The 26,467-nt window shown below is 43.2% G+C and overlaps 1 protein-coding gene across 1 annotated transcript; it reads right to left on the bottom strand.

Moving 5' to 3' along the window:
* Positions 1-457: 457 nt before the first annotated feature.
* LOC123520524 lies at positions 458-25,723 on the bottom strand. The gene is made up of 6 exons (XM_045282847.1): positions 24,822-25,723; positions 9,926-9,994; positions 9,264-9,511; positions 8,992-9,228; positions 5,557-5,655; positions 458-2,076 (listed from the first exon to the last, which is right to left on the bottom strand). The coding sequence occupies exons 1-6, from the start codon at positions 24,881-24,883 to the stop codon at positions 1,916-1,918; spliced, it is 876 nt and encodes a 291-aa protein (XP_045138782.1). The 5' UTR covers positions 24,884-25,723; the 3' UTR covers positions 458-1,915.
* Positions 25,724-26,467: the final 744 nt, after the last annotated feature.

Raw genomic sequence — 26,467 nt, 5'->3', positions numbered from 1 at the left:
TATTGGGTCTGCAAGGAGACTGGCAGCTGAGTAGGAAATACTAAGGTTGTGCTCGCAGAGATATCATGCACCACAGGCTCAGGCTCATGAGACAGAGATGAGCACGGAGGCCACACACTGGTACAATGTACGTCTCCACCTTTGCCAATAGCTTTGACTTATGAGACAGGTTTAAGTGTTTTGTCTAATTTTTTACTTAAAATCAATACTCAATAAAACAAACTATAAGGCAACTTAAAAGCACTTCTTTCCAAACTAACCCACATCCTTCCCAGGCAGCTAACTCTTACTGCTTGAATGTCTCCTATGTATGGAGAAATTAATGTCCATGTTACCCATCCATTCTATCACTCATTACTACCATCTCAATAACTCCAGCAACAACCTTACCACCATATTCACATCATGTCTTCCACACTCTTCATAGTTGGGCAATTCAGAAATAAAACAACAAATATGCCATATATAATACAACCCAGTCAAGGTTAAACAGCATGTAGATGAAAACCCTTGACAGATTATTAATTTATTAAAACTAATACAAAGTAGCTTTACTATAGAGCCAGACGGGGCCAGTTCTAAGCAAGCAGCAGGACTTTACAGAAGGTGCATATACCTCTACCTTCCTTGCGGCCACACTCTCTCTCTCTTAATTAACACAAGAATTATCACAGTCGCTGGAATGCTGTCCAGACAATCAAGGAAAAGGGATGCTAACAGTGCCTACCAAAATGATTTCATAATATGTAGTAGTAGATAAATGATCCACAATAAGGAAGGGAGGGTGTTGGTTAGGGTGTGACATGGGATGATGCAGGGAGGCTCCACACACTTTCCTCATGGGACCTCCAAGTGATGCTATGATATGTGGATGGATTACCAGGCACCTTCAATCACTTTGTGAATTTACTTTGGCAGCAGCAGTGTCTCCAAGGATTAGGAGGAGCTTAATGCTAACATGGAATGGATAAGAAGTAAAGTATTTTTTTTCTTTTGGTGCGTGAGAATAGTCGTCCTTACACTCTACCTGATCCTGACCTCGGTTAACCTGGCTCAAGAGGAAGGAAGGAAAAAGCAAAACTGGTTGAGCAATCTTAATATGGCTAAATAGGATACTTATACCTTCTTGACACAACTGAAAGCTAAGAATGGACCATAGTGTGGCCTCAATCGTGACCACCACCACCCAAGAGTTGTTTGCCATGGCCTCTCCCTAGGTATTGTTTCTATGGGATGCAGAAGTGGCCTTGCTCATTCAGGGATGAAAAGCAAACAGAAAGATTCACAACACTCTTTGGGACTGGTTTCCTGCTGGCCCACTGGTACAAAGAGGACTAAGCAGTTACAGTACAGGCTAGGATAGGTACTGCTCAGTTAGGGAAAAGCTACAGTTAATTCTCTATCATGACTCACAGCAAAAAGATAGCTATTAATAGTAGTAGGACAGAGTGGCACTGCATTATTATAATTATGTACGTGTTAAAAATAAGAAATTATGACAGTAAAGTTCCCTCTATCTTAAACAACCACATTAACCTCTACCACAACATAAGAAAACTCCCTTACAAAATATATAGTGAAGAATCTTACACCAAAAAATAAAGTGAAATAACGAGAGAAAGTGAGAGATAAAATCAAAGATGAAATAATGTATGCGTGTGTGTTTGTGTGTGTGTGTTTGGATGTAGACAAACACTTACAGGACAATGTCAAGTAACATCGACAAGAAGTATTGATATTTTGATGGTTTTATTTTGCGTCTGCCACACTCACACTCAAAACTCAAAGCTGTGTGGCCTTAGTGCTGTGAATGTTGCGATAAGTGAGGGATATTGGTGGTGAAGTTGGGAGGGAAGAAGGCAAAGGAGTAGCAAGAAAAAAAGGGAGGAATAAGCAGAAGAGCAGAGGAGGGCGACTACCACAGCCGAGTGGAGAAGCCACCAGGTGGAACACGCTGCCGCTGCTGCTGCTGCTGCTGCTGTGGTGGCTGAGGTTGAGGAGCCTGCTCGGGTGTCCTGGCCTCTGGGGTGCCACTGCTGGGGCAAGAGCTGCTGCTGTTGCTGCTAGAGCTATCTGCTGTGGGTATTAAAACATGTCATTACTATCACTCTGACTTAAGTACATCATTTCACTGCTTACTTTTCTGGCCTTAGCCTCAGGAAGTGTCCACTTGACAAGAAATTAGTTATCAATAGTACATGTCTACTCATAAATCTTATGTAATGATGGATTTAGAGTAAATTTTAACCACGCAATCTATTACCAAAGCACATATCCTGGTGGTCATAAGTACCATGACATGCACAGAATCAGAAAAAGCCACGTACTTTAAAATAAAGACTCCACTCAATGAAAGCAATAGGAAGACACTTTCTGTGCTAAGAAACAGTTATATGAATCTCTACAACTCAAGCTCTTCACAAGAAATTTTTCAGAAGGACCACTTTACAGATCATCTCAGAATTATTCTAATAAATTAAAGATATCTTTACACTAACATCTATTAGTTCAAATCTCTTTTACCACAATAATTATTCTCTTAAATTTTTACAAGATATAACTATGTAAAAATTAGAACAAAACAATTTCACATTTCTGGAAATAAAATATTAAACTGAAAGGCTTAAGGCCCATTCACACACATCAGTGGTGTCAGTAACATCTGTTCACACACATCTGTACAGTACAGCCTAAAATCAATGATCTCCAAGATAGCAAACTTTTTAGACATTGAACTGGCAATAATTGCCATAATTTTCCAAGAAGAAAAGGCTGCACAAAAGCAGAAAAAAGGAAAAATGAAGTGTGGAATAAAAGAGGATGTGAAGGAGAGTTTACTACTCTATACAAGGAGGTCATTGATGATGAAACTTTTTTTTTCCAAATATATTGTTAGGGACTGCTCTCTACATACTTTGGTTGTGACAATTCATGCAGAACAGTATGATTCCAAACAAACTGAATATGTAAGTCATAATTATGTTCTCTTGTAGACAAACTCACAGCACTCATCTGGCATCTATGAAACACTGAAGGAAATTGGTGGTGATGATGTTTTTTCCCAGTGAATGACTCAAAACACAATACTGTGCTGGACATGTGTGAATGTGTTAGATGAATTCAATGTAATATATTTTTTTCATTAACACTGAAGCTCTAATTGGACACAGCACTGATGTGTGTGAATGGGTCCCTATGCTTATACAGAAAACTCTGAAGACTGAGAGGATCTGCTGAATTATAACATTTGAAAATTTACTTTCTCAATGCTACAATATGCATCCTCCACCTCTACAGTGTCCCTCTTAACTATTTATCTTTGTGACATGTTAACAGAAGTGTTCTATTGGCCAGTCCCATTAAAGGAAGAAGTTGCATTTATAGATTAGTAAGAACCACTGACTTTAAAAGTAAAAGTGATGCTGCCGCCACAATTGCCCCCTCCCCACCACCACCACCATTACCACCACCACCACCATCACCACCACCTAAAATAAAATCAAGTCTACCAATAAAAGCAAGATGAAAAATTACAAGCTAAGGATAGAAGTGCAGTCAGTGTGAGTGTAGTGATGTGCACACGTGTGTACAGGCATGCACACACTTGTGCACACAAACATGGGCCAGCCTCACTAGGAGGTCCAAGTGTCACATACAAGACACTTGTGCATCTTGCGACCTAAGAAAGCTTCAAGCCACAGCAGCAAGTCACAGTTAGTGCACCAAGTATATTAAGGTTTGTCAAGCAATGCCGTGTATGTTATGGATCCTGGTCTGTGCTTCAGATGCTATTCATTATGCTGCTTATCTGACAAACCTTTGCAAAGACACCTGCCTTCTGGCCTCCAGGTTGCCTGATACCCAGGTAATGGAACAGTCCTAACTTTATAGACCTAATAACTTTAATGACAAACTTAATTTTACATATCTAAGAGAGTATAAAAAATTATGTTACATACACAAACTATCAAAATGCTATAAAGACATCTGCTCCTATCCAGTGTAAAAGTCTAACTTCGTTAGGTATTTCTAAACACATTGAATCAAGTCTGATCAAACCCAGGTGCTGCAAATGCTGTGTCCAGCACCATGGTCACACAATATATTGTATACACTGTTCATTAATGAAGAAGGCATGATAGGGTTATGTACTCTTTAGTTCAGTGAGAACAGGCAGCAATATTTACCAAGACTAAAGATTTGAGCCATAGGGTAGGCAGTGAGACAAGAATTCCGATTTTCTCCAGGCTGGGAGACTTGGAAGCAGTAGCTTACCCGACTGCCATTTAAAGATATGTACGTAAATGTTACCACAATCCTTAATTAAGCACCAAGGCTTGTTTTTCATACTTAATCAGTAAAATGATTTGGATACGGCCATGCACAAAGCTTTCTTAATGGCAACAGTAACTTACTTTATGGGATAGATAATGTTAGGTTCACTATCAGAGTGGGAGCCATAATGGTGCTGCTCCAGAATACAAGAGTAATGAACTAGTTCCACTACTAAAAACTGCTGCTCCATTATTGACCCGAGTAACTTCAAAACAATCACACACATACTGATGCAGGATGGAATTCTGTCACACACTACTCAAGAGATTGGACAACTATAAAACTGTTGAGTGAAACTCATAGGAATGATCTTAACCCAACTGAGAAACTACAGGCAAACTCCGCATAACGAACATTTACCCAATGAATTTTCGCCACAACAAATGTTTGATTTTATTACCCTTAAATCACATAATGAACACCAAACCCCACTATAACAAAATCTTTATAGGGGAAATTTTGGCCGAGTTTGAAAACGCCGCCAAATTACCACCACCACCACCACCCACTGCCGCGTCCGAATTTGATGTGTTCAGATTTTTTATTTTATTTTTTTTTTTTTATTTAAAAAGATTTTTTACTTATCCTAGGACCCTGTACAAAAAATTTTCACATAACAAACACTTTTTTGGACCCTAATCCATTCGTTATGCAAGGTATGCCTGTACCTACTTGTACACTAAAAAAGATAAAAAAATAATTAAATAAAAAAAAAATAAATAAATCAAAACTTTAAAATGAACAAATAATGCTAAACCAGAAACCTGCCATTCATCTGGACACTCAAACAATCAAGAATCAGTCAGAGTCTGCACATTATGTCTGGAGTCGAGTATCAACACGGGAAATCCCATAAATTACTAGACACATGGTCATTGCCTCACTCAATTTTCTGACAAATTCATGCTACCACATAACCTTGCAAGCCAACTTCATTACAAAGCAATGTTTTTTTCTTCTTTTTCTTCTTCTTCATGACTTTCCCACATGCCCATTCCCAGTCAGCTCACAGAATCACTCATGAGGAACATAAAACTGGTAGCTAAGAAATAAATGATCGGCAATCATTTTCAAGATGTGCATTCTTAGTAATGCCTCACTTTAACATCATGAACGCTAAAACACATCGCATGACTGCATTGCTAACAATCAACAGCTTCCTTTCCTGGCACATCACTTTCCCAGCTAAAGTTTACATCCTGCACTCCTGCTCTATGTTACCTTTCCACTTGCTGGGTGCACAGCGGGGGGCGTGGAGGTCCCAGCACTGCACCCCCACACCCGTCACCGGATCCCGCCGCATCCGTGGTTGTCGAAAGACTGAGTGCATGCAGGGTGGGGCAAGAGAGAGCCCGGCAGTGTTAACACCTTGACCCACTACACTCGCTCAGCCACCGCCCCAACACACCACTGCTCAGCATAGGCAAGTGTAAAGCTCAACTAAGAAACGTACCACACAGACTGTCAGGATGGTAATTTTAGACAAAAAAGGAATAATACTGAACATTTAAATGATGGTTCATAATTCAAGGAACATGACATTAACATAATATTGTAGAAAAGCCTTTGAATTCCATCATCCAGACAGCCAGCCTTGATGCTTTTTTTTTTTGTGAATCACTCTGTGCAATGCCTCCCAAATCCTGTCCCAAGTGGTGTGTTGCAGGAGATGAACTTGGGGTGTGTGTGTGTTTTTACTCTGGGTGGTGTGCTTGTGTGTCAGATCACTGGTGCAGTGACCAACACACTGCAGAAGTGATTAGCAGCTCACCAGACAGCCTCTACAGATCAAAATAATGCCAAATATCATTTAAAATCCATTAATGATAAATTTTTTAACACTAAAATTATTTGTTCAAGATATACCATGGACATACTTCTGGATGAAAGGACTTCATAGTTAAATTCCTTATTGAGAAATGTTACTCATATGTACATATTTTTTATGCACTTATGTGTGGATGTTATTTGCCTTAACAGACTGTCCACCCTGACCTAGAGGCTGCCTTGGAAAAGAGGTGGTGTTAGTAAAAGCTACACAAACAAAGCACCTTCATGTGAGCCAGTCGGTGCTCTCAAGGCTACACTTATGATACAAAATTCTTGGGAAACGCAAGTGAAAAGGAAATAAGTTAAGGACTTAAGCTTAATAACATGATGTACCACGTCTTTATATCCTCCATCATAAAAGCTGCTGCAAATGAGAATACTTAAATATGCCTTCATTAAGTTAACTCAAAAATACTTAAGTGAATACCAATACAAATATACACATACATGTATAAAAGCTCAGAAAGAATAAATGCAGACATACAAAAACCTGTCAATGTACAATACTGTACCTCAATTATCTGGATGCTTCATTTTAATACACTTTTTTTTTTTCTATCATTTCATACTCACCACACCTAAGTGATGCAAGAATGTAGGATTTGGGATTTCCCTACCAAGACAACACCATCAAATCAAAGGTTATTTATTCTAAGAAAGCCTCCTCTTTCCAAACTACTATGCTATATGCTAACCTAAGTTACCTAAAAATCAGAGAGAGAGAGAGAGAGAGAGAGAGAGAGAGAGAGAGAGAGAGAGAGAGAGAGAGAGAGAGAGAGAGAGAGAGAGAGAGAGAGAGAATGGTATAAGACGTTAAGAGACGTCTTGCACAAGTTTATCATAACTATAAAGTCAGGATCTCATTTCTTGATGGTGAGCTGTCCCTATCTCTTCCTGACACCTCACTCCCTTTGGCAGCTTATCCCCAAAATAGATCTGAAGCAGGAAAGTCTCTACCTCTTCCAATCCAAACATTGCCTTCTTTCTAGTTCAAGCGTTCTAACTGTAATAAGTGTTGGAAAATTTAGTACATGTAACATCTGGTTTGAAATTATCTACAATGACTGACAACCCATATAGCTCCCCATCAATGCCTAGAGTTTAGCGAGTCTTGTGATTGTGACCAAGATATGCTCCTGCACACAACAAGTAAAAACTGCAATTAATAACACACATTTTCTTATCAATTACGCCTTTGCCATGTATGCAGAGACATTCAGGATGATGTCAGAATAAATCAATCCAATCAAAGCAAAGAAAAATGAACAGCTAATAATTAAAAAGAATGAAGCAGTTGTTAAAGATAATAAAATAATGACAAAATGTCATATACATGTGCAATCATTAATGAAATTAATGGATGAAATAAAATATTTCTGAAGAAAAGTGACAACCTTCTAACAATGAAATCCATTATTACATTTCAATGTGTTATATTACCTACTAATATCAATATGAGTGTCAGTGATACTGGTATTTACTTTATTAACAGAAAATTTGAAGACACAACCAAGAGATTCAGCAAGTCATTCACACACATTCCTTACAGTTACCTTTCCTTGGTTGCTAGTAACATCTGAGACAAAGGTTAGTATGAGGGTATATAGTAAATAAAGCAACAATGAGGGAGGCACAGCCTTAGCCAGCAAAGGGTTAGTAAGCAGGGAAGTAAAAACTGCATGGTTTACTAACTAGGAAACACCTGCAAGTGTATAAATACTACTTGTTACCTGTAGATACATTTGTATATTTCAGATATGAAAACTGTATTTCAACTTGAAGATAATCAGAAAATAAAAGCTTTCATATTGACAAGGTATTTCCACTATGAACTCACTGCAGCAATTGAGCCATTCATTTCTCACAGCTAAGAACATTTAATCATGCTCTGAGCAAAGGATTAAAATATGGCAATAATACCACAAATAACAATGGATGATGCTACAGCAATACTGGTCCTGAGCTGCTCAAGAGTCTTAAATAACAGGAATAATTTCAGGTAATCAATACCTTTGAATTTCAAGTTACTAATTAATCCTACACTGTGGAGAGAACCCAAATTTTAGTTTGATAAATTGATGTAATTGTTCCAGTTACTTAACTCTATTGATGCCACACAACTTGCTAGAACTGAAGAAATATTAACATTAGCTGCCTCCATGCACTGCCTCACAACATTCACAGAGGGAGGCTGAAAATCTGAGCCAATCAACAGAAAGTTTCCATCTTTTTGCTGCTCTATACCGATGAAGTAATATTCATCTACATCAACAGCCTTGGCAGAATAGTGTTAGGCATTAATGAGGTATTCTGTCAAAACTATTTAGTTCAGAGCAGTAAAACTATGCCTTTCCTTGTTGGTTGCTGTAACCATTTGGCCATCCAATGGGCTGTCATGCAGTAAGTCTAAGACATTCCTATATGAAGACGGGAATAGAAGCTATGACGGATGGCACTCAACTGCTGTATTGCCTTGGGGTTGCTAGACGTTGCTGGTAGTTATAACCTTTATATTGACAAATGTCCTTAGGGTGCTATTCTTCTGATTCTTTGGTGTAAATTAGGAGTAATGAATTTTCTTGAAGACCGATTGTATAAACAGTATGAAAAAATTAACAAAATTCTGCCCAAATACAAATATTACAAGAATTCTACAAGATCACTTAACACTGGTATCGTCACCTTTCAAGTTAAAACTACCTACAGTCGACAGTTTCATACTCGAGACGGTTACTTGTCAGAGGGAGTTCTCTACAGGTTGATAACATTTACTAGCCTAAATTCATCACAGGAGTTAAGGAGAGAGATATGGAGGGGCAGCCTCACCTGGCCTGTGGGTGCCGTTGGCGGCCCCTTCATCAGCGAAGATGTTGCTGCGTTCATGGTCCCGCAGACGACGCCTGGGTGTGAGGACGTTATGATCCTCCCCGAAGATGCGCGTCTGGGTGTTCAAGTGTTTAGGGGTGCCTCCGGGGAATGGAGACATGCTGCTGGTGGAGCCACTGCTCACAGATCCATTAATAGCACTTGACCCATTAACAGCTGGGGACCCGTTGGGTGCAGGCGAGTGCTGACCATTAGTGGCGGGGCGGAAGGGAAACTAGGGAAACTGTCCCTAGAGGCGGCAGCATCCTCTTTGACAGAGTCATGGGAGTTCATACCATTGGTTTCAGGCTTGGCGTCTCCTGACTCTTGCGGGGGTGGTGGTGCCTGTTTCTCTACTGTCTCAGCCTGTGGGGTATCCTCCTTGGGCGGCTGCTGCTGAGGCTGGGGCTTGCTCTTGATGGGCTTGTTTTCCTCCTCATCGAAGACAATGGATGATCCTCCACCAGGCGGTTTCAGCACCCTGTAAAAATAAGGACAGTTAGTTACACCCACAACAAGCACGTAACTGTCACAACACAAACGTCAAACAATAGTCCAGATGAAGATGAACAGTTTTGAACACAATAGCTACTATCATGACTATCGCGGACCGTGGAATGCCTCTGGCCCTCTAGGCCAGGGCATTCAACCAGTCGCAGTTTCCCAGTGTTCAATACATACAAAGAATACATTGTACCACAGTACACAATCCTTATTGCATACACAAAACACCATTCACTACATGGTACGATACCATAATCCTGAAAAGTGACACAACGTAAAATTTACCTACAATACAGTTTAAGTGACGACATTATCTAACTCAACACAAACATCGCTTCACATCATACCACAGAAAACCACAACCCAAGCACACCGTGGCACCACTACTTGCCTCACCGTGCGGCTGTCAGGTTCAGCCTCAGCGTTGAGCTTCATTTTTCCGCCTGGCGGATGGTTGACCCTGCAACATGCGTCACGCCGTAGTCAGGTCACTGCGCAGTAACGTAATATTCATCTCATGCGTACAATATCACTGTCCTTATTATATTTTTTACAACAGGGATGATAAGCCGCCTACACCCTAGTCACCTACTGCCCTGCCGCGGAGGTGACGCCCAAGGCCCGCGCCTACACCGCTACCCACGTGCTCCGGCTGCCCATCCGCTTATCACCACCCTCCCTCACTACCCACTCTCGGTTAGGAGACAAAGACAGAGACAGATTACTTGAGCGTCATGTTAGTCAGCTTCTCAAGGTAAGTCATTTCCCAAAACGGACACCAGGAATGGGACGCACGGCTTGTCTCCCATAAGAGGGTTGGCGGCAGTGCAGTGCTACCAATGTTAGGTATGTCGCGCCCTCATCACTCATGTCGCGTACTGTTATGTATGGCTGACCAGAATGTTTATTGTTAATGGCTGTGTACACAAGGTTTAATGCCGTGACGGACACGTGTCTGGTGGAGGTGACGCTGTGCTAACACGTACTGCGTGTGTACAACTGTTTGTATACGTGCACAGTCATGTGCACTGAGTGAAAATAAACCTCTCCAGTGTACATACCTAAGTGTGTATGTATATAAATGAATATCACATCCACAGCTGCATACATTTACATTCAATACAACCACATGGCTGATCCGTTCGTGTGAGCAAGCAGCTCCACGTCACTAAGATTTATACTACGCAAAAGACTGCAGCACTGAAACCATATCCAATGCGTGACTATACACGAGGCAAGGCAGATGGTTGAGATGAGCGGGAGGGGCTGCGTGCTCCTCCGTAACGGTGGCGACGTGTGCACCGCGGCAGCAGTCAACCACCTCCTGCACTTCCTGACCGCGGGCTGCCGGCTGGCTGGGGGAGGGAGCAGTTAGGCGAGGAAGATGCGGAGTGGCTGCTCTTCCTACCTCTCGCCCCTCCGCTACCCCCACCTACTCCACTCTTCCCCCCACTCGGGGATGAATGCCGATGAATGGAGCTTGGTTACAAAATGCTTTAAAAAAAGAATATAAAGAAGGTAGCGTCAGCCTGAAAATCTTGTGCACCTCAACTAATATTTGTTGTAGCTCCCATTGTGTGAGCAGCAAATGGTGTTTTCTCTCGCGTCGAGTCAGGTGATCCACGACTGCTTATGCGTGGGGAATTGAGGGGAAAAAACGGTTGAATGTAGGCGCTGGCGTTCGTGGAGCAGCGTTGCAAACTGTCTCTTCCCGAGGAGTGTGGCATGAGAACCATATCTGCCGCCCACGCCCATGACTTTACTCCCATACGTATGTACGTATATGTTTTGTGTCTTTGGCTAATACTGCTACAGTATCACACCGGAATTTATATTTATAAGTATCATTTAAATTCAGTCAAGGTAACATATATTGTCACAATCTATTCGGTATAATCTAAAAGTATTATCCCTTTTTAGTCAAGGTATTTTAAACAAATCCTAATATAATAAGAATATTTTACAAGTTTCATGGTAATCCAGTTATGGTAAGACGCAAATCCATCAGTCAGAAACAAAATACTATACACTAACCCTTTATTTCACACCTGCTAGCACAACGTACAGAACTGACTCGTAATTAGAAAATTGTTAATACAAGGTGCGACATATGTCATCCATAACAAATAACATCCTTCTCCCCGCCCCATCGCCCCGAACTCAGTCACGTATAACCTTATCAACAATACCTGACCATGGCGACACCTATAGTATAACTATTGTCACACAGGTTTATCTCAACACCGACTTCGTAACAATCAGGACTCGCATAAGTCAACACCAAGTCTGCGCGAATGCAACAAAATCAAATTGTTGGAAAAGTTTTGTCCACTAGAATACGCGTAACTGCAAAGTATCACAAGTTTCTATGAAATTTCCAGAACACGAGGAAAGAATCACTGCGCGTCTACACTCCTCTCCACCCGACCTCAAACTGCCAAGGATCCTCCCCCTACGGTGCGGCGCGGCCCACCACCGATCTGGCAACACCCTGGATCACTCAACGGCACTGCTGGTGTACAAACAACGTGAACACCACACCCCTTTACCCCTTCTCCACATTACTCACCACTGGAATAAATAATCAAGGCCAAAATACTAATCACTTGTTCATTTGGTGACAGTAAAAGTGGTGCCGCCAAGGCCTTATAAGCCAGCCACACACCACTACCTGGCCATAACCTCACTATAACACCTTGGACTGATTTCTGTCTTTCTGCACCCCTGCTTACCCAGCTTAAGGTGACTCACGGCATGCATAATAATGAGCTACTCGATTGTGACGATCCTGAGCTGTCAACACGAGCGGGAGGGCGAGGCGCTGGGGTACAGTGGGATAGCAACGAAGGGTGACTCAAGCCTAAACCAAACCGCTCGCTCTGGTAACTAAACTCTACGTAGAACTCTTATAACATTCTTTTCCTTCCTTTCATTCGTTTTACCTTCTCTTTCCTGTCTTTCCCAACATCCTGCCGTATGTTTTCACGCCTCTTTACTCTCGCTCGCTTTTCATGCGGTAGGAAGAAAGAAACGGGTCGCGGGGACAGCAGGGGAGGCTACATGAGTAAACAAGAGGAGCAGCAGCGCGGCACAAGAAAGGCTGGGAGGCAAGGCAGGACTGGAGCCAAAGAACTGCGGCAGATGAATTTCAAGTATGTCACCCGCTGAATACCCCCCCTCACTTCCTTCCCTCCTCTCTCTCTCTCTCTCTCTCTCTCTCTCTCTCTCTCTCTCTCTCTCTCTCTCTCTCTCTAATGGTGGGTCGTAACGTTTTCTTTTTCTTTTTAAGTAAGTTGCGGCACGGTTAACATCTCACCTCATTTTCTCCATCCGAGTTTATTTAATCTGTTGAATCTCTCTTTCTCTCTCTCTCTGACTAAGAAGCGTTAGAAAGAAAGAAAGAAAGAAAGAAAGAAAGAAAGAGAGAGAGAGAGAGAGAGAGAGAGAGAGAGAGAGAGAGAGAGAGAGAGGAGAATGTTAAATGGATGGAATACTGCTCAACATTCCTCCACCTCTCTCTCTCTCTCTCTCTCTCTCTCTCTCTCTCTTCCTCCTTGAGTACAGTGACCCACCGCGATGCAATTTCCATGATTCCCTGCAAAACGAGAGAGAGAGAGAGAGAGAGAGAGAGAGAGAGAGAGAGAGTGTGTGTGTGTGTAATTCACTGTTTGATCTGCTGCAGTCTTTGACGAGACAGCCAGACGTTACCCTACGGAACGAGCTCAGAGCTCATTATTTCCGATCTTGGGATAGGTCTGAGACCAGGCACACACCGGGACAACAAGGTCACAACTCCTCGATTTACATCCCGTACCTACTCACTGCTAGGTGAACAGGGGCTACGCGTGAAAGGAGACACCCAAATATCTCCACCCGGTCGGGGAATCGAACCCCGGTCCTCTGGCTTGTGAAGCCAGCGCTCTAACCACTGAGCTACCGGGCCGTGTGTGTGTGTGTGTGTGTGTGTGTGTGTGTGTGTGTGTGTGTGTGTGTGTGTGTGTGTGTGTGTGTGTGTGTGTGTGTGTGTGTGTGTGTGTGTAAAAATACCTAATCACCTATAAAAAATACACACCTAATAGGTTTACATAGCCCTAGAGACTTTCAGTGATGTAACACACACACACACACACACACACACACACACACACACACACACACACACACTTAACAACAAAGACAGCATCGCGCTTCTAATAATCCCCAACAACAACAAAAACAACAACAACACAATACACAACAACCCCACCACACACACACACACACACACACACACACACACACACACACACACACACTAATAACAACAAAGACATGTTACACACACACACACACACACACACACACACACACGAAAGCATGCACTCTAACAAAGACTTGGCTTTAAACACACACACACACACACACACACACACACACACACACACACACACACACACACACACACAGAAGCCACACATGTGCATACGCCTCGCCCCTTCTGAAGACAACAAAAACAAGAACATCAACATTATAACTATCACCACCAGCACTGCCAATAACAACGTGTCATTATCACTATTCTCTCTCTCTCTCTCTCTCTCTCTCTCTCTCTCTCTCTCTCTCTCTCTCTCTCTCTCTCTCTCTCTCCTTCCTTTATTTTCTCTCTTCTCACCTCCACCTCTTTCATTCACTCCGTTTAATCATTCTCTTCATCTTTCCCTCTCTTCCTTCCTTCTTTCCTTTATATATCTTCCTTCTCACATTTCTCCCCTTTTCATCACATCCTTCTCCTCCTCCTCCATTTAATAAACATTCCCACCTTCCAATTTCGCGTCCACACTCTCACACTCTCTCTCTCTCTCTCTCTCTCTCTCTCTCACATCAGTCATGTCTCATAAAGCCACATTTTTTAGAGGTCATGAAGAAAACGTGTTGCCGCGCAGAGTGTAAAGCAGATAAACTTTTAAATGATCAAGAGAAAGTGAGAGAGGGAGAGAGGGGAGAGGAAGAGAGGTCAGAAGAGAGGGAAAAGGCGAGAGAGGGACGGGAGAGGGTGAGAGAAGGGAGGTAAACATCAGAAAACGGAATAGTGTGGGGAGGAATAAATGACTTGCAAAAAAGGGAAAGAGAAGGGGAAGAAAAGAAGGGTGGACAGACAGAAGGTGGGTGGAAGGAATGAGAGATAGAGAGAGATAGAGATAGATAGATAGATAGATAGATAGATAGAGAGAGAGAGAGAGAGAGAGAGAGAGAGAGAGAGAGAGAGAGAGAGAGAGAGAGAGAGAGAGAGAGAGAGAGAGAGGTGTAAACTGCGGGAATAAAATAAAGAAAAAAAAAGGTTCCGGAAGGTAGGGAGAAAGGAAAGAAAGAACGAAGGAAAAGGAAGGCAGAGAAAATGACGACATGAAGGAGAGGAAAGAGAATAAAACATTAAAAGTGAGAAAGAGACAGCAAAAGTTCGAGGTGTGAAAAAGAAGAAAGAAGCAAAGAAAGAAGACACAAAACAAGAGATAAACAAAGAAAGAAAAGATAAGAAAGAGGTGGTTAGGAGGAAGAAAGAAGGAAAACAATATAAGGAAGGAAAAAAGTAAGAGACAAGACAGAAACAGGTAGAGAAAGAAATGGACAAAGAGAAAATGAAGAAAGAAAGAAAAAAGAAAGACCATCATGTAAAGCAAGAGAAGGAAGATATAGAAGAAAAAGAAAGACATAGAAGAAAAAAGGAAAAGAGGGAAGGAAAGAAGAGATGATATGGAATGGAAGGAAGAAGGAAGGAAGGAAGGAAGAGGAGAAAAGGACAGCAAAGATGGAGAAAAACTAAAGTGAGAGTGAAGGAAGGAGAAAAGAGAGGACACAGGCAAGCATAAATATGAAGGATTGGAGGAGGATGGCGGCAGGCTAGAGGAGTTAAGGAGGAAGGGACAAGGCAAGGAAAGGAAAGTAAAGAAGGGTAAGAGGAAGGAAGGAAGGGAGATTAGAGGAGGATGGTGGCAGGGTAGAGGGTCAAGGAGGAAAGGAGGAAGAGACAAGGCAAGGAGAGTGAAGAAGAAGAGGAGGAGGAGGAAGGAAGGAAGGGAGAGCTGCAGTGGGCGGGGCGGAGAGGGAAAGGGAGGGAAGGGAAAAGACTTCTATCTTGATTGCAAATGAAGCCTTAGTTGAAATGTCTTCCTCTCTTTCTCTTCCTTTCCTCCTCCTCCTTCTCCTCTTCCATAACATTTTCCTTATTACTACACGCTCTAAATTCTTCTCCCCTCTCTCTCTTTAATACACACACACACACACACACACACACACACACACACACAAAGAGTGGCGGCCATGTAGGTAAATTTAGTCACCTTTAAATTACTTACATAAACGACTCTTTCCTTGATTACACGCACACGAAGACATTACTGTGTGTGTGTGTGTGTGTGTGTGTGTGTGTGTGTGTGTGTGTGTGTGTGTGTGTGTGTGTGTGTGTGTGTGTGTGTGTACGTCACGAACTATTTCCATGAACGTGTGTAAGTGTGTGCTTGTGTAAACCATTTCGGTCCGTGTGCGTTTACCAATTGCTGTACGTACCCAGTGAATCTCTCTCTCTCTCTCTCTCTCTCTCTCTCTCTCTCTCTCTCTCTCTCTCTCTCTCTCTCTCTCTCTCTCTCTCTCGTGGGAGGCTGCGTCTCTGCTATTGATCAACGCCCACAGTTCTTTCCCCCCCCCTACTACTCAGGCCCCAACCCTCCTCCACCTCGCCTCCCCGCCCCCTCCCCACCCCGGGCCATTCACGTATCCCCCACCATCCCCCAAAAATCCACCTTACATTGCAACCCTTCCACTATTTCGTTCGTTTCTATTTCCTTCGTCCTCCTCCAGTTTCTTATCATATTTTCTGTCCCTTCTCTTCATTCCTCACTATTTTTGATTTCTTGTGTTCTATTTCAAGTTGCCTTTATTTTTACTATGTTTTTCCTTTCTTTGTTTTAGTTTTATCTTTAATTATTGTTTTTCTTCACCTTTTTTTCGGTTTTTCGCTTTTCCTTCATAATTGTTCTCTTTTCCCTTAACTCTCTCCTCTTTCTCTTTCTCCTCCTGCTCTTCTTCTTCTTCTTCTTCCTCCTCCTCCTCCTTTGTCTCTATCCTTGGTGTAACTTTTCCCTCGCTCCTTTTAATAATGTCATCACCTCTTCTATCATTACGCCAACTTTCCTCCACTTTCTCCTTTTATTCCTTTTTCCCTATTCCATTTTTCTCATTTATTCTGCTTTATCTTTTTTTTCTCTTCCCTCTATCCTTATTCCATCTTTTTCTTCACCATAATCATGCATTTCTGTTCCCTCTATCCTTATTCCATCTTTTTTCTCACCATATTCATGCACTTGTATCGATATTCCACCCTTTGTATCTCCACCATCACCGCATCTCCATCTTTCCCCCTCTCCAACCCTTTGTCATCATTAGCACTAACTGCATCAACAACACCAACATCAATAACCATTACTACAACAACCCTTCACGTTAGAGCTTAGCATTACCATTGCATACACCACCACCACAATCACCACCAGCGCCACTGCAGGACAAAGGCAAAGAGAGGTGGTTAAGCCATATATCTTAACATGCTGGCTTACTGTTTGTCTTGACTAAGCTGCCTGGTTACAATACCACAGCTTCTCGGCTTAAGTTCAGTTATCTGATGTAGAGTGGAACGAGTGAAGCCCAGACTGTCACCGCCACACGAGGGATACATCATTGCTCGCACCCCCAAATTCAATGTAATTAATTTTCTTCCCCTCCACGTCACTAACACGGCTGCCACTTCTGACTCTGATTCCCCCATCACTGCCTGTCATCTCCACCTACACTGATTCTCCCGTTGTTCTCTGTCTCTAACATGACCTAACTTCACATACTCCTGACTACTCACCGTCATCTCCACAGCACTAAGCTAACCTAACCAACAAACAATGCCACCACTAACAATGATTCTGCCATCTTTCCCTTGTCATATCAGTAATACTAACCTCTCCTCACCTATCCTAACCTATTCCTAACCCCTCTCCAGGTCATCCTCACTAACACCAACACCAAGCTAACCTAATCTAGCCTTGAACAAATCACTCCCCAGTCAACACTTTTAACATTGATTCTTCCAGCTTTCCCTGTCATATCCGCAACAGTAACCTTAACTCATCTAAATTATTCCTAAATCCTTTCCCTGGACAACCCCACTGACACGAACACTAACACTTAACTTATTCTAGAGCAAACCCCACCCCCTCCACTGTCAACACCACTAACATCGATTCTTCCAGCTTTTCCTGTCATATGCGCAATAGTAACCTCACCTCACCTAACCTAAACTATTCCTAACCTCTCTTTCAGCCATCTCCACCAACACTAACCTAACTTAACCTAACCTAGAAGAAACCACTCCCCCAACAACACCACTAACATTGATTCCTCCACCCTTCCCTGTCATATGCGCAACACTAACCTGTCCTCACCTAACTTAAACTATTCCTAACTCTCTCCACCAGTCAACTCCACCAAGACCAAGACCAACACTAACCTAACCTAATCTAACCTAGAATAGAACAAATCACTCACTGTCATACCACTAACATTCATTCCTCCATCCTTCCCTGTCATACCACTAATACTAACACTAACCTATTCCTAACACCCCTCTGTCGTCACTCCCCACCAACACTGACTCCTAACTTACTTCTACCTAGTCACTGTCATTCCCACCACCACCATTCCACCATTCCAGCGCCACAGCCATTCCCTCCACGTCACCACATTAGCATAAGCCGCGAACACCGCCACTATCTTCCACCCCCAGTTTGCATTTACTTTTACCCTTTCTCCACCACAATCACAACGCCGCCATTATACCCTCGCTCCACCACAAAGGAGCACAAAGGAGGGACAAAGAACAAGTAACCTAGATATGATTAAGATGTTTTTGTCGGATTTAAAGCGTGATGCATGGGATAGTAAAGGCGAAGGCTTCACCCTCTCCCTCACATCCGTCATGACTAACTAAGGTCCATATTCAGAAACTTTGCTCTCTCTCTCTCTCTCTCTCTCTCTCTCTCTCTCTCTCTCTCTCTCTCTCTCTCTCTCAACACGACTATTTTCCAAGGCCTGAGATGATTAGCGGGGTTTTCAAGGGTGTTTCTCCAGTTAATAATGTAGAAATCTTGTCAATCTACCTCTAGAACAATAAAACACTTGAAAACACGTGTAAATTTAGATAAAACCTTTTGAAATAATGAAAGTAAAGTACAGAAGTGTTTGAGAATACAGTGTGGAAAAGAGAATATTTTGCCACTGCTGCATGTAGGTCACCACCACCAAAACCACCACCACCACCACCAATATATCAATCCACACCACTGACAGTATTATTCCGTTGTAGAATCCACAAATATTCGTCCTTCCATATTCAGCGTTTGTTTTCATTCTCCCCATAAATAAAAATCGTACATTTCTATTTCGTTTCTCTTACTTCTTCCTCTACCTATTGAAATATTCTTTTTAGGTTACGCTATGTTAGGTTAGGTTAGGTTGGGTTGGGTTGGGTTGGGTTGGGTTGGGTTAGGTTAGGTTTACATTGAAGTTAGGTTAGGTTAAGTTAGATTAGGTTAACATTGAAGTTAGGTTAGGTTAAGTTAGGTTTACACTGAAGTTAAGTTAGGCTTGTTTTCATCTTACCCATAAAAATCAAACTACTTTATTTATTTTTCATAATTTCCCCCTCTGAAATATTCTCTTAGGTTAGGTTCAGTTAGGTTAGGCTAGGTCAGGTTGCCGTTAGTTTCAGTTATGTTTGGCATGGTTAGGTTAGGTTAGGCTGGGTTGGGTTTAAGTTGGATTTGGTTTTCGGTAAGTTAAGTTAGGGTTGGTTTGTATTAGTTAGGTTAGATCTGAGTTAGGTTAGGTTACGTAAAATATCAGATTTAGTTTCATTAGATTAGGTTAGGTTAGATTTGGTTTCGTTAGGTTCGATTAAATTTGGTTGATTAGGAAAGGAAAGGAAAGGAAAGGAAAGGAAAGGAAAGGAAAGGAAAGGTAAGATAAGGTTTGCTTAGATTTAAGTTAGGTTTGGCTAGAACTTTAAATCTTTCCCTTTGCCTAACATTCCAAAAATCTTCCACTTGGCTCCTGCAACGTCCTTCTCCACCCCCAAAGTGTCTCCCACCCTTTCATAACAGCTCTTCCTCTTCCACATCCTGAAATCATCTCCACTTCACAAAATCACCGCCTCTTCTATCTAATACCTTCTCCATTTCAACCTTCTGAAACGTTCCTCCTCCTCCTCCTCCTCCTCCTCCTCCTCCTCCTCCCTCCTATACAACCCGCTCATCTTAATATTTCCTCCTCTTCCTTTTCCTTCCTCCGCTACTGTACCAAATCACCACTCCCACCACCACTACCCAACCACATCACTCACCACCACTACCACCACCACTACTACTACCGCCTCCGCCACCATCAGCGACAGACGAACAAAAGCTGGTGACAACACTGTAGTAGGAAAAAAGAGAGAGAGGGGAAGGGGAGGTGAAGGGGGAAAAGGAGGGATGGGAGGGGGCAAAGCTATACGTGGCAGTGGAAGCAAAAGTGTGGTGTGTGTGTGTGTGTGTGTGTGTGTGTGTGTGTGTGTGTGTGTGTGTGTGTGTGTGTGTTGTAACCTCGCACACACATATCAGCTGTGTGCGTGCGTGAGTGTATGCAGTGTACGTACTACATACACACGCACACACGCATATAAGGTGTAGGTTTACGTGTATGCATGTGTATGTATGCACGCGTACTCACTTTAGGGGCCTGATGGATACCTGATACAGGATATTGGGAAGGACGGACCAGCAGGAGGAGGAGGAGGAGGAGGAGGAGGAGGAGGAGGAGGAGGAGGAGGAGGAGGAGGAGGAGGAGGAGGAGGAGGAGGAGGAGGAGGAAAGGAAGGAAAGAAAGATGGAGGGAGAACGTTACAAGAGAGGAAGAAGAGAAGGAAAACTGAGAACTGGAGGAGGAGGAGGAGGAGGAGGAGGAGGGAGGAGGAGGAGGAGGAGGAGAAAGAAAGGAGGAATAGGGGGAGAAACAATGGAGGAAAACAACGTGTAAGGAGGAGGAGTAGGAATCAAGAAAACAAGAGAGAGAGAGAGAGAGAGAGAGAGAGAGAGAGAGAGAGAGAGAGAGAGAGAGAGAGAGAGAGAGAGAGAGAGAGAGAGAGAGAGAGAGAGAGAGAGAGAGAGAGAGAGAGAGAGAGAGAGAGAGAGAGAGAGAGAGAGAGAGAGAGAGAGAAGGAAACAAGACGAACTCTTAATCAACACTTGAAGGTCTTGAGGGGGACATGCAACACTCGAGGGAGGGAGAGAGAGGGAGAGAATGGAGAGAGAGAGGGAGTGGAGACAGAGAGAGGGAGAGAGGGAGGGAAAGAAAGGAGAGAGAGAGAGAGGGAGAAGGAATGGGGTGTGGTTAAAGTGACGGCATAATGGGTGACGTAGTAGTAGTAGTAGTAGTAAAAATACATATTTCCATTACAATTTCCTTCCTTCTCTCACTCCTCTCTCTCTTTCTCTCTTTCCCACTCTCTCTCTCTCTCCTTCCCACTCCCCTCTCTCTCTCTCTCCTTCCCACTCCCCTCTCTCTTTCTTTCCTTTCCCTCTCCTCTCTTTCCTTCTCTCCTTCCCTCACACCCCTCTTTCCTTCTTTCTCCTCTTTCCTTCTCTCCTTCCCTCTTCTTCATACCAAGTCCCCCAACTCGTCCCATTTACCCTACCTCTTCCTTCCCTTTCCCTCCTAATCCACCTCCTCATTTCCTCTCCTCCTTCCCTTCCTCTCCCATTCTATCCCTCCACTTCCTCCTCCCTTCTCCCTCTTCCTCCTCGCCTGCTCTTTCCCTCCCTCCCTCCCTCCTCCCATCTCCTCCCTCCCTTCCTCCCTCCTCCTCCTCCTCCTCCTCCTCCTCCTCCCACCTCCTCCTTCCCTCCTCCTCCTCCTCCTCCCACCTCCACTATGCGCCACAGAACAGCTGATCGTGAGGCTCCAAGCTAGCCGTGGATAAACACACACACACACACACACACACACACACACACACACACATGTAAAGCAGCAAAGCCGACGCATATGTGTGTGTGTGTGTGTGTGTGTGTGTGTGTGTGTGTGTGTGTGTGTGTGTGTGTGTGTGTGTGTGTGTGTACTGATTTATTAATAGTGCCTTTAAGCCTGTAATTCATACGACCATAACGATGACGGCAAAGGAGGAGGAGGAGGAGGAGGAGGAGGAGGAGGAGGAGGAGGAGGAGGATTATGGTAACACTTCCAACGCACGTATCTCTTCAAGGTAACTGCTTAGGGAGAGAGAGAGAGAGAGAGAGAGAGAGAGAGAGAGAGAGAGAGAGAGAGAGAGAGAGAGAGAGAGAGAGAGAGAGATTGTTCTAGAGGGTTGGGATTAAGCCACGTCAGGATTTTCATAAACTCACTCACTCACTCACTCTCTCTCTCTCTCTCTCTCTCTCTCTCTCTCTCTCTCTCTCTCTCTCTCTCTCTCATCTCCTTATCGGAAACAATCAATATCTTCCCACCCTTCGTCTATGTCTCACCATTCTCGTCTGGCGTTCATGTTCCATCTCATTCGTCTCTCTTCTCTCCTGCTAATTAAAGATCGTGCAACTTTCACCTTTCCTTTACTTCCTTCCCCGTTTTATTTTCCTCATATTGCTGTTCTCATTTTCCTTTCCTCTCTTTCGTTGGCAAATATCTTCTTTCTTCCTTTTCCCTAAAATTGTGATGCATTTCTTTAGTTTTCACATTTTGTTTTCTGTCGATTTTTCTTCATTGTTACTTTTTCTTTCTTCCTTTCTCTAAAATTGTAATGCATTTCTTTTCTTTTCCCATTTTGTTTTCTGTCGATTTTTTTTCATTATTTTATCATTTTTTTCTCACTTTTTCTTCTTTTGTTTAGTAATTATTTTTTTTTTCTCTTCCTCTAAAACTGTGATGCGTTTCTCTTTTTAGTTTTTCTATTTTGTTTACCATGTCAATTTTTCTTCACTTATTTTCTCGTTTTTCTTCTTTCTTTGTCTAGTAATTAATATTTTCTTTCTCTTCCTCTAAAACAGTAATGAGTTTCTTGAGTTTTTCCTATTTTTTTGTTTTCCATGTTAATTTTCCTTCATTTTGTTACAATTCTCTCTTCCTCTCCTATTTCACCATCAGATTTTTATAACAATCACGTGATAATCGTATATCATTTACTGGCATTTTTTTTTTTCTCTCTCTCTCTCTCAATGCACAATTTCTAAGCATCAGTTAATTCACAGTTCTATTTTTGCTTCCATTTCCCCTTACCTTCAATATCGTGCATTTCACTCTCAGGCACAATCTTTCACCTTGCATATAATTCAGTAGTAGTAAAATTCACGAGCATGTTTTTTATTTTGTTCTACCGAGTTGCTTTTAATGTAGAATTTGTGAGAGAGAGAGAGAGAGAGAGAGAGAGAGAGAGAGAGAGAGAGAGAGAGAGAGAGAGAGAGAGAGAGAGAGAGAGAGAGAACCTTCGTGAATAAGGAGGGTTAGGTCGACTTACTTACATTGCAACTCTATATGACGAGGCAGGTGTGTGTGTGTGTGTGTGTGTGTGTGTGTGTGTGTGTGTGTGTGTGTGTGTGTGTGTGTGTGTGTGTGTGTGTGTGTGTGTGTGTGTGTGTGTGTGTGTGTGTGTGCGTGTGCGTGTATGTGTGTTTCGCTCTTCACTACAACAATCATTCCTAACCTACTTTCTCTTAATGTAACCTAAGTTATCACACAGCCTCGACAAAAAACCACAACAAGTTAGCTGCTGTTTGTTCCTCCTTTACATTTCTGTGCATTCCTCTTCTTGCTACCTAACCATTGCTGTAGACTAAGTATCCAAACTCAGATAAGCTAAGCCATATTGCCTCAAGCCGCCTTTAGCCCCTAGGAAGAGTGACAAGCTCAGTGCAGTGTGTATTATGAAGCCATGAAGTTACTGATGCTAATGTTTGCCTCTGCATGTGCGTTTGTATTACTGTTTCATTTAGAAGGGAAATCTGATCAAGGGCAACAAAAAACACTAAACAAAAAGGCCCACTTGCATGCCATCCCCCGAGCAGGGTCGAGAATTAGCCAAAAGAATGGGATAAACGTCTTGAAACCTCCCTCTTAAATGAGTTCATGTCATAGGAAGATGGAAATACAGAAGCAAGTTTGTTCTTAGGTTTACTGCAGTGTTCTATTAATATTCTTTGCTACTGTTGTATATAGTCTTGCTTTTTGTGTATATTTGAATAAAAAAAGGTTGCTATTACACATTTAGGATAATGGAAATACAGAAGCATGTTTGTTATTATGTTTACGGCAATGTTCTGTTAATATTCTTTGTCTCTGTCACATCTTCTCTTGTTTTTGTGTATATATGAATAAAAAGGTCCGTATTATCCTAACACTATTACTTCCTCATTATCGTCACGTAATCCCAGCTGATCATTAATAACTACCATTGCCAAAACCAGCATCAATATCACCATTGTTATTCCAATAAGGTTCCGACATAACCAACCAATAAAGGCCATGCAGAAATCAACGTATGGTTCCTCTTACGTGTGTATTGCATGAATGTTTGTATTATTGATTGTTGTTACGTTTACTGCAATAATTTATTTAATATTCTTTGCTTTTACTGTATTTACTCCTGTTTTCAGTGCATATATATAAAGTTCCTATACAGCACCATTACTTTTCCATTATCGTCACGTAAATCGCATCTGGTCGTTAATTACTACCATTACCAAAACCAGCATCAATATCACCATTATTATTCCAGCAAGGCTCCGACAAGGCTAACCAACTCACCCACACCGAGTTCATTGTATGGGTCCTCTTATGCTGTTGTGTAAGGTTCTTAGGCTCTTATGTGTAACTCGACGAGGGCCGGTAAGAGAGAGACAAGGTAATCCCCACAGCTACTGCAGGTAACCCCCCCACGCTCTCCTTCCCCCCCACTGTGCATCGGTGTCCTGTTCCTTAAGCTTGTCTCCCTCTCATGACACTGGCAGGCCTAGAAATACAGGTCACACAGGTTCCGGTATACAAACACACACACACACACACACACACACACACACACACACACACATTCCACAGGTGTAGCGGTAATGACGTGCACATCTTTAAACTAAATAAGAAAGATACACGTGTCAATTTTTCCCACACGTAAACACGCACCCAGTTCCCGCCCCCACACACACACACACACACACACACACACACATATCCATACACACACTCACCTTTTCTTCCCCACGCCCACACGGTCCAATTCGACATGCCTGTAGGTGGCGTAGGAAGCCATCACCCTTGTCCGTGTGTCTGTCCTCACACACCTGTAGTCCTCCACCACACCTGTCACACCACACGCACACACGCGCAGGTACACCACCACCGACACCACCACTACCACCAAGCGGGCAGACAAGGGGTAGCTAGCACGTCACTATTAAAAGTTGATCGAGGTGAAAAGTGAGCTGATGACGGAGGCGATGACGGTGACGGAAGAGGTAGGACGGGGCGACCTTGAGAGCAGCAACAGCAGCGCGGAGTCACGTCTAGCAGTGCTTCTTTAACCAGCCGGCGCCCTCACTCAAGAGCTCGGGGGTCAGGGAGGACCAAGGACAGGACCACCACCACCAGAAGCAGCAGCAGTAGTGGCAGTAGAGGTATTAGCTGCAGTAGTAGGCAGTGACGCAGGAATGGGAGGGATTCTCGTATTGACGTGACTTGTTTGCGTGACGTTTCGAAGTGGCGACGATGCTACGAAGTTTGGTTACAGTGAATTCCAGTACAACACTCTTCACTTAACGAGCGATGATGGAGTTGCTTCAGGGTGCCTGCCTGCCTGCCTTCCTTCCTTCCTTCTACTCGTATCTTTAGTGGACGGAGGAGAGGGACGAGTTGGGAGTTTAGAGTCGTGAGGCGTGCGTTTGTTTGTGTTTCGGGGCCGCCCTTCGTCACATATGCAGCTCCTCCTTCTACCCACGATGGGCGTGGAGGACCGGGGCTTGGTGGCGGTGGTGAAGGGCGGGCGGGTGATGGGGCGTGCTGTCCGGCGCGAGACGACACGAGACGAGACGAGAGCAAGCGAGCGAGCGAGCGGCGTGTGGGTGTGTGCGAGTCGAGAGGAGGTGGAAGGTGTTCTGAGCACGGCCGACATACACCCCTGGTTTTGTCTCTCTCTCTCTCTCTCTCTCTCTCTCTCTCTCTGACTTCCTCTTTCTCCTCCTCCACCTCCTCCAACCTCTGCCACTCATCTTTCCTCCTTGTCTCCCTCTCTCTCTTCTACCCTTTCTTCTTCCTCCTCTTCCTCCTCCTCCTCCTCATCTCCCTCATCTTTCGTGCCTTTTCTCCCTCTCTCTCCATGACAGTGTCCCCTCGCCTCATAGTGTGCTTGTTCCCTCCCTCTCCTTCCCCTCCCCTCCCCTTCCCCTCCAAGCTCTTTCTCTCTCTGCTTTCCTCTTTACTCTCAACCCCAACACCCCATCCCCCCCCCTCTTTCCACTCGCACCAAATCTCTCCTCCCTAACAACAACTCTCTCTCTCTCTCTCTCTCTCTCTCTCTCTCTCTCTCTCTATGATGGCGCACTCGTTCATTAATTTAACATACTTTACTACTACTACTACTACTACTACTACTACTACTGCAACTACTATTACAACAACTACTACTATCTTCACCAACAGCACAAAATCACACACACACACACACACACACACACACACACACACACATCAGTGAAAAGCAAGCAATTAATCGATAGGAGAGAAAATTAACTGTCAGTACTTGATGTGTGTGTGTGTGTGTGTGTGTGTGTGTGTGTGTGTGTGTGTGTGTGTGTGTGTGTGTGTGTGTGTGTATTAAAGTTTAGCACACGTGAACACA

The sequence above is a fragment of the Portunus trituberculatus genome, chromosome 47 (genome assembly GCF_017591435.1).
Source record: "Portunus trituberculatus isolate SZX2019 chromosome 47, ASM1759143v1, whole genome shotgun sequence".
NCBI lineage: Eukaryota > Metazoa > Arthropoda > Malacostraca > Decapoda > Portunidae > Portunus > Portunus trituberculatus.
The sequence above is the reverse complement of the archived record's forward strand: the minus strand, read 5'-3'. Positions and strand labels throughout refer to the sequence as shown.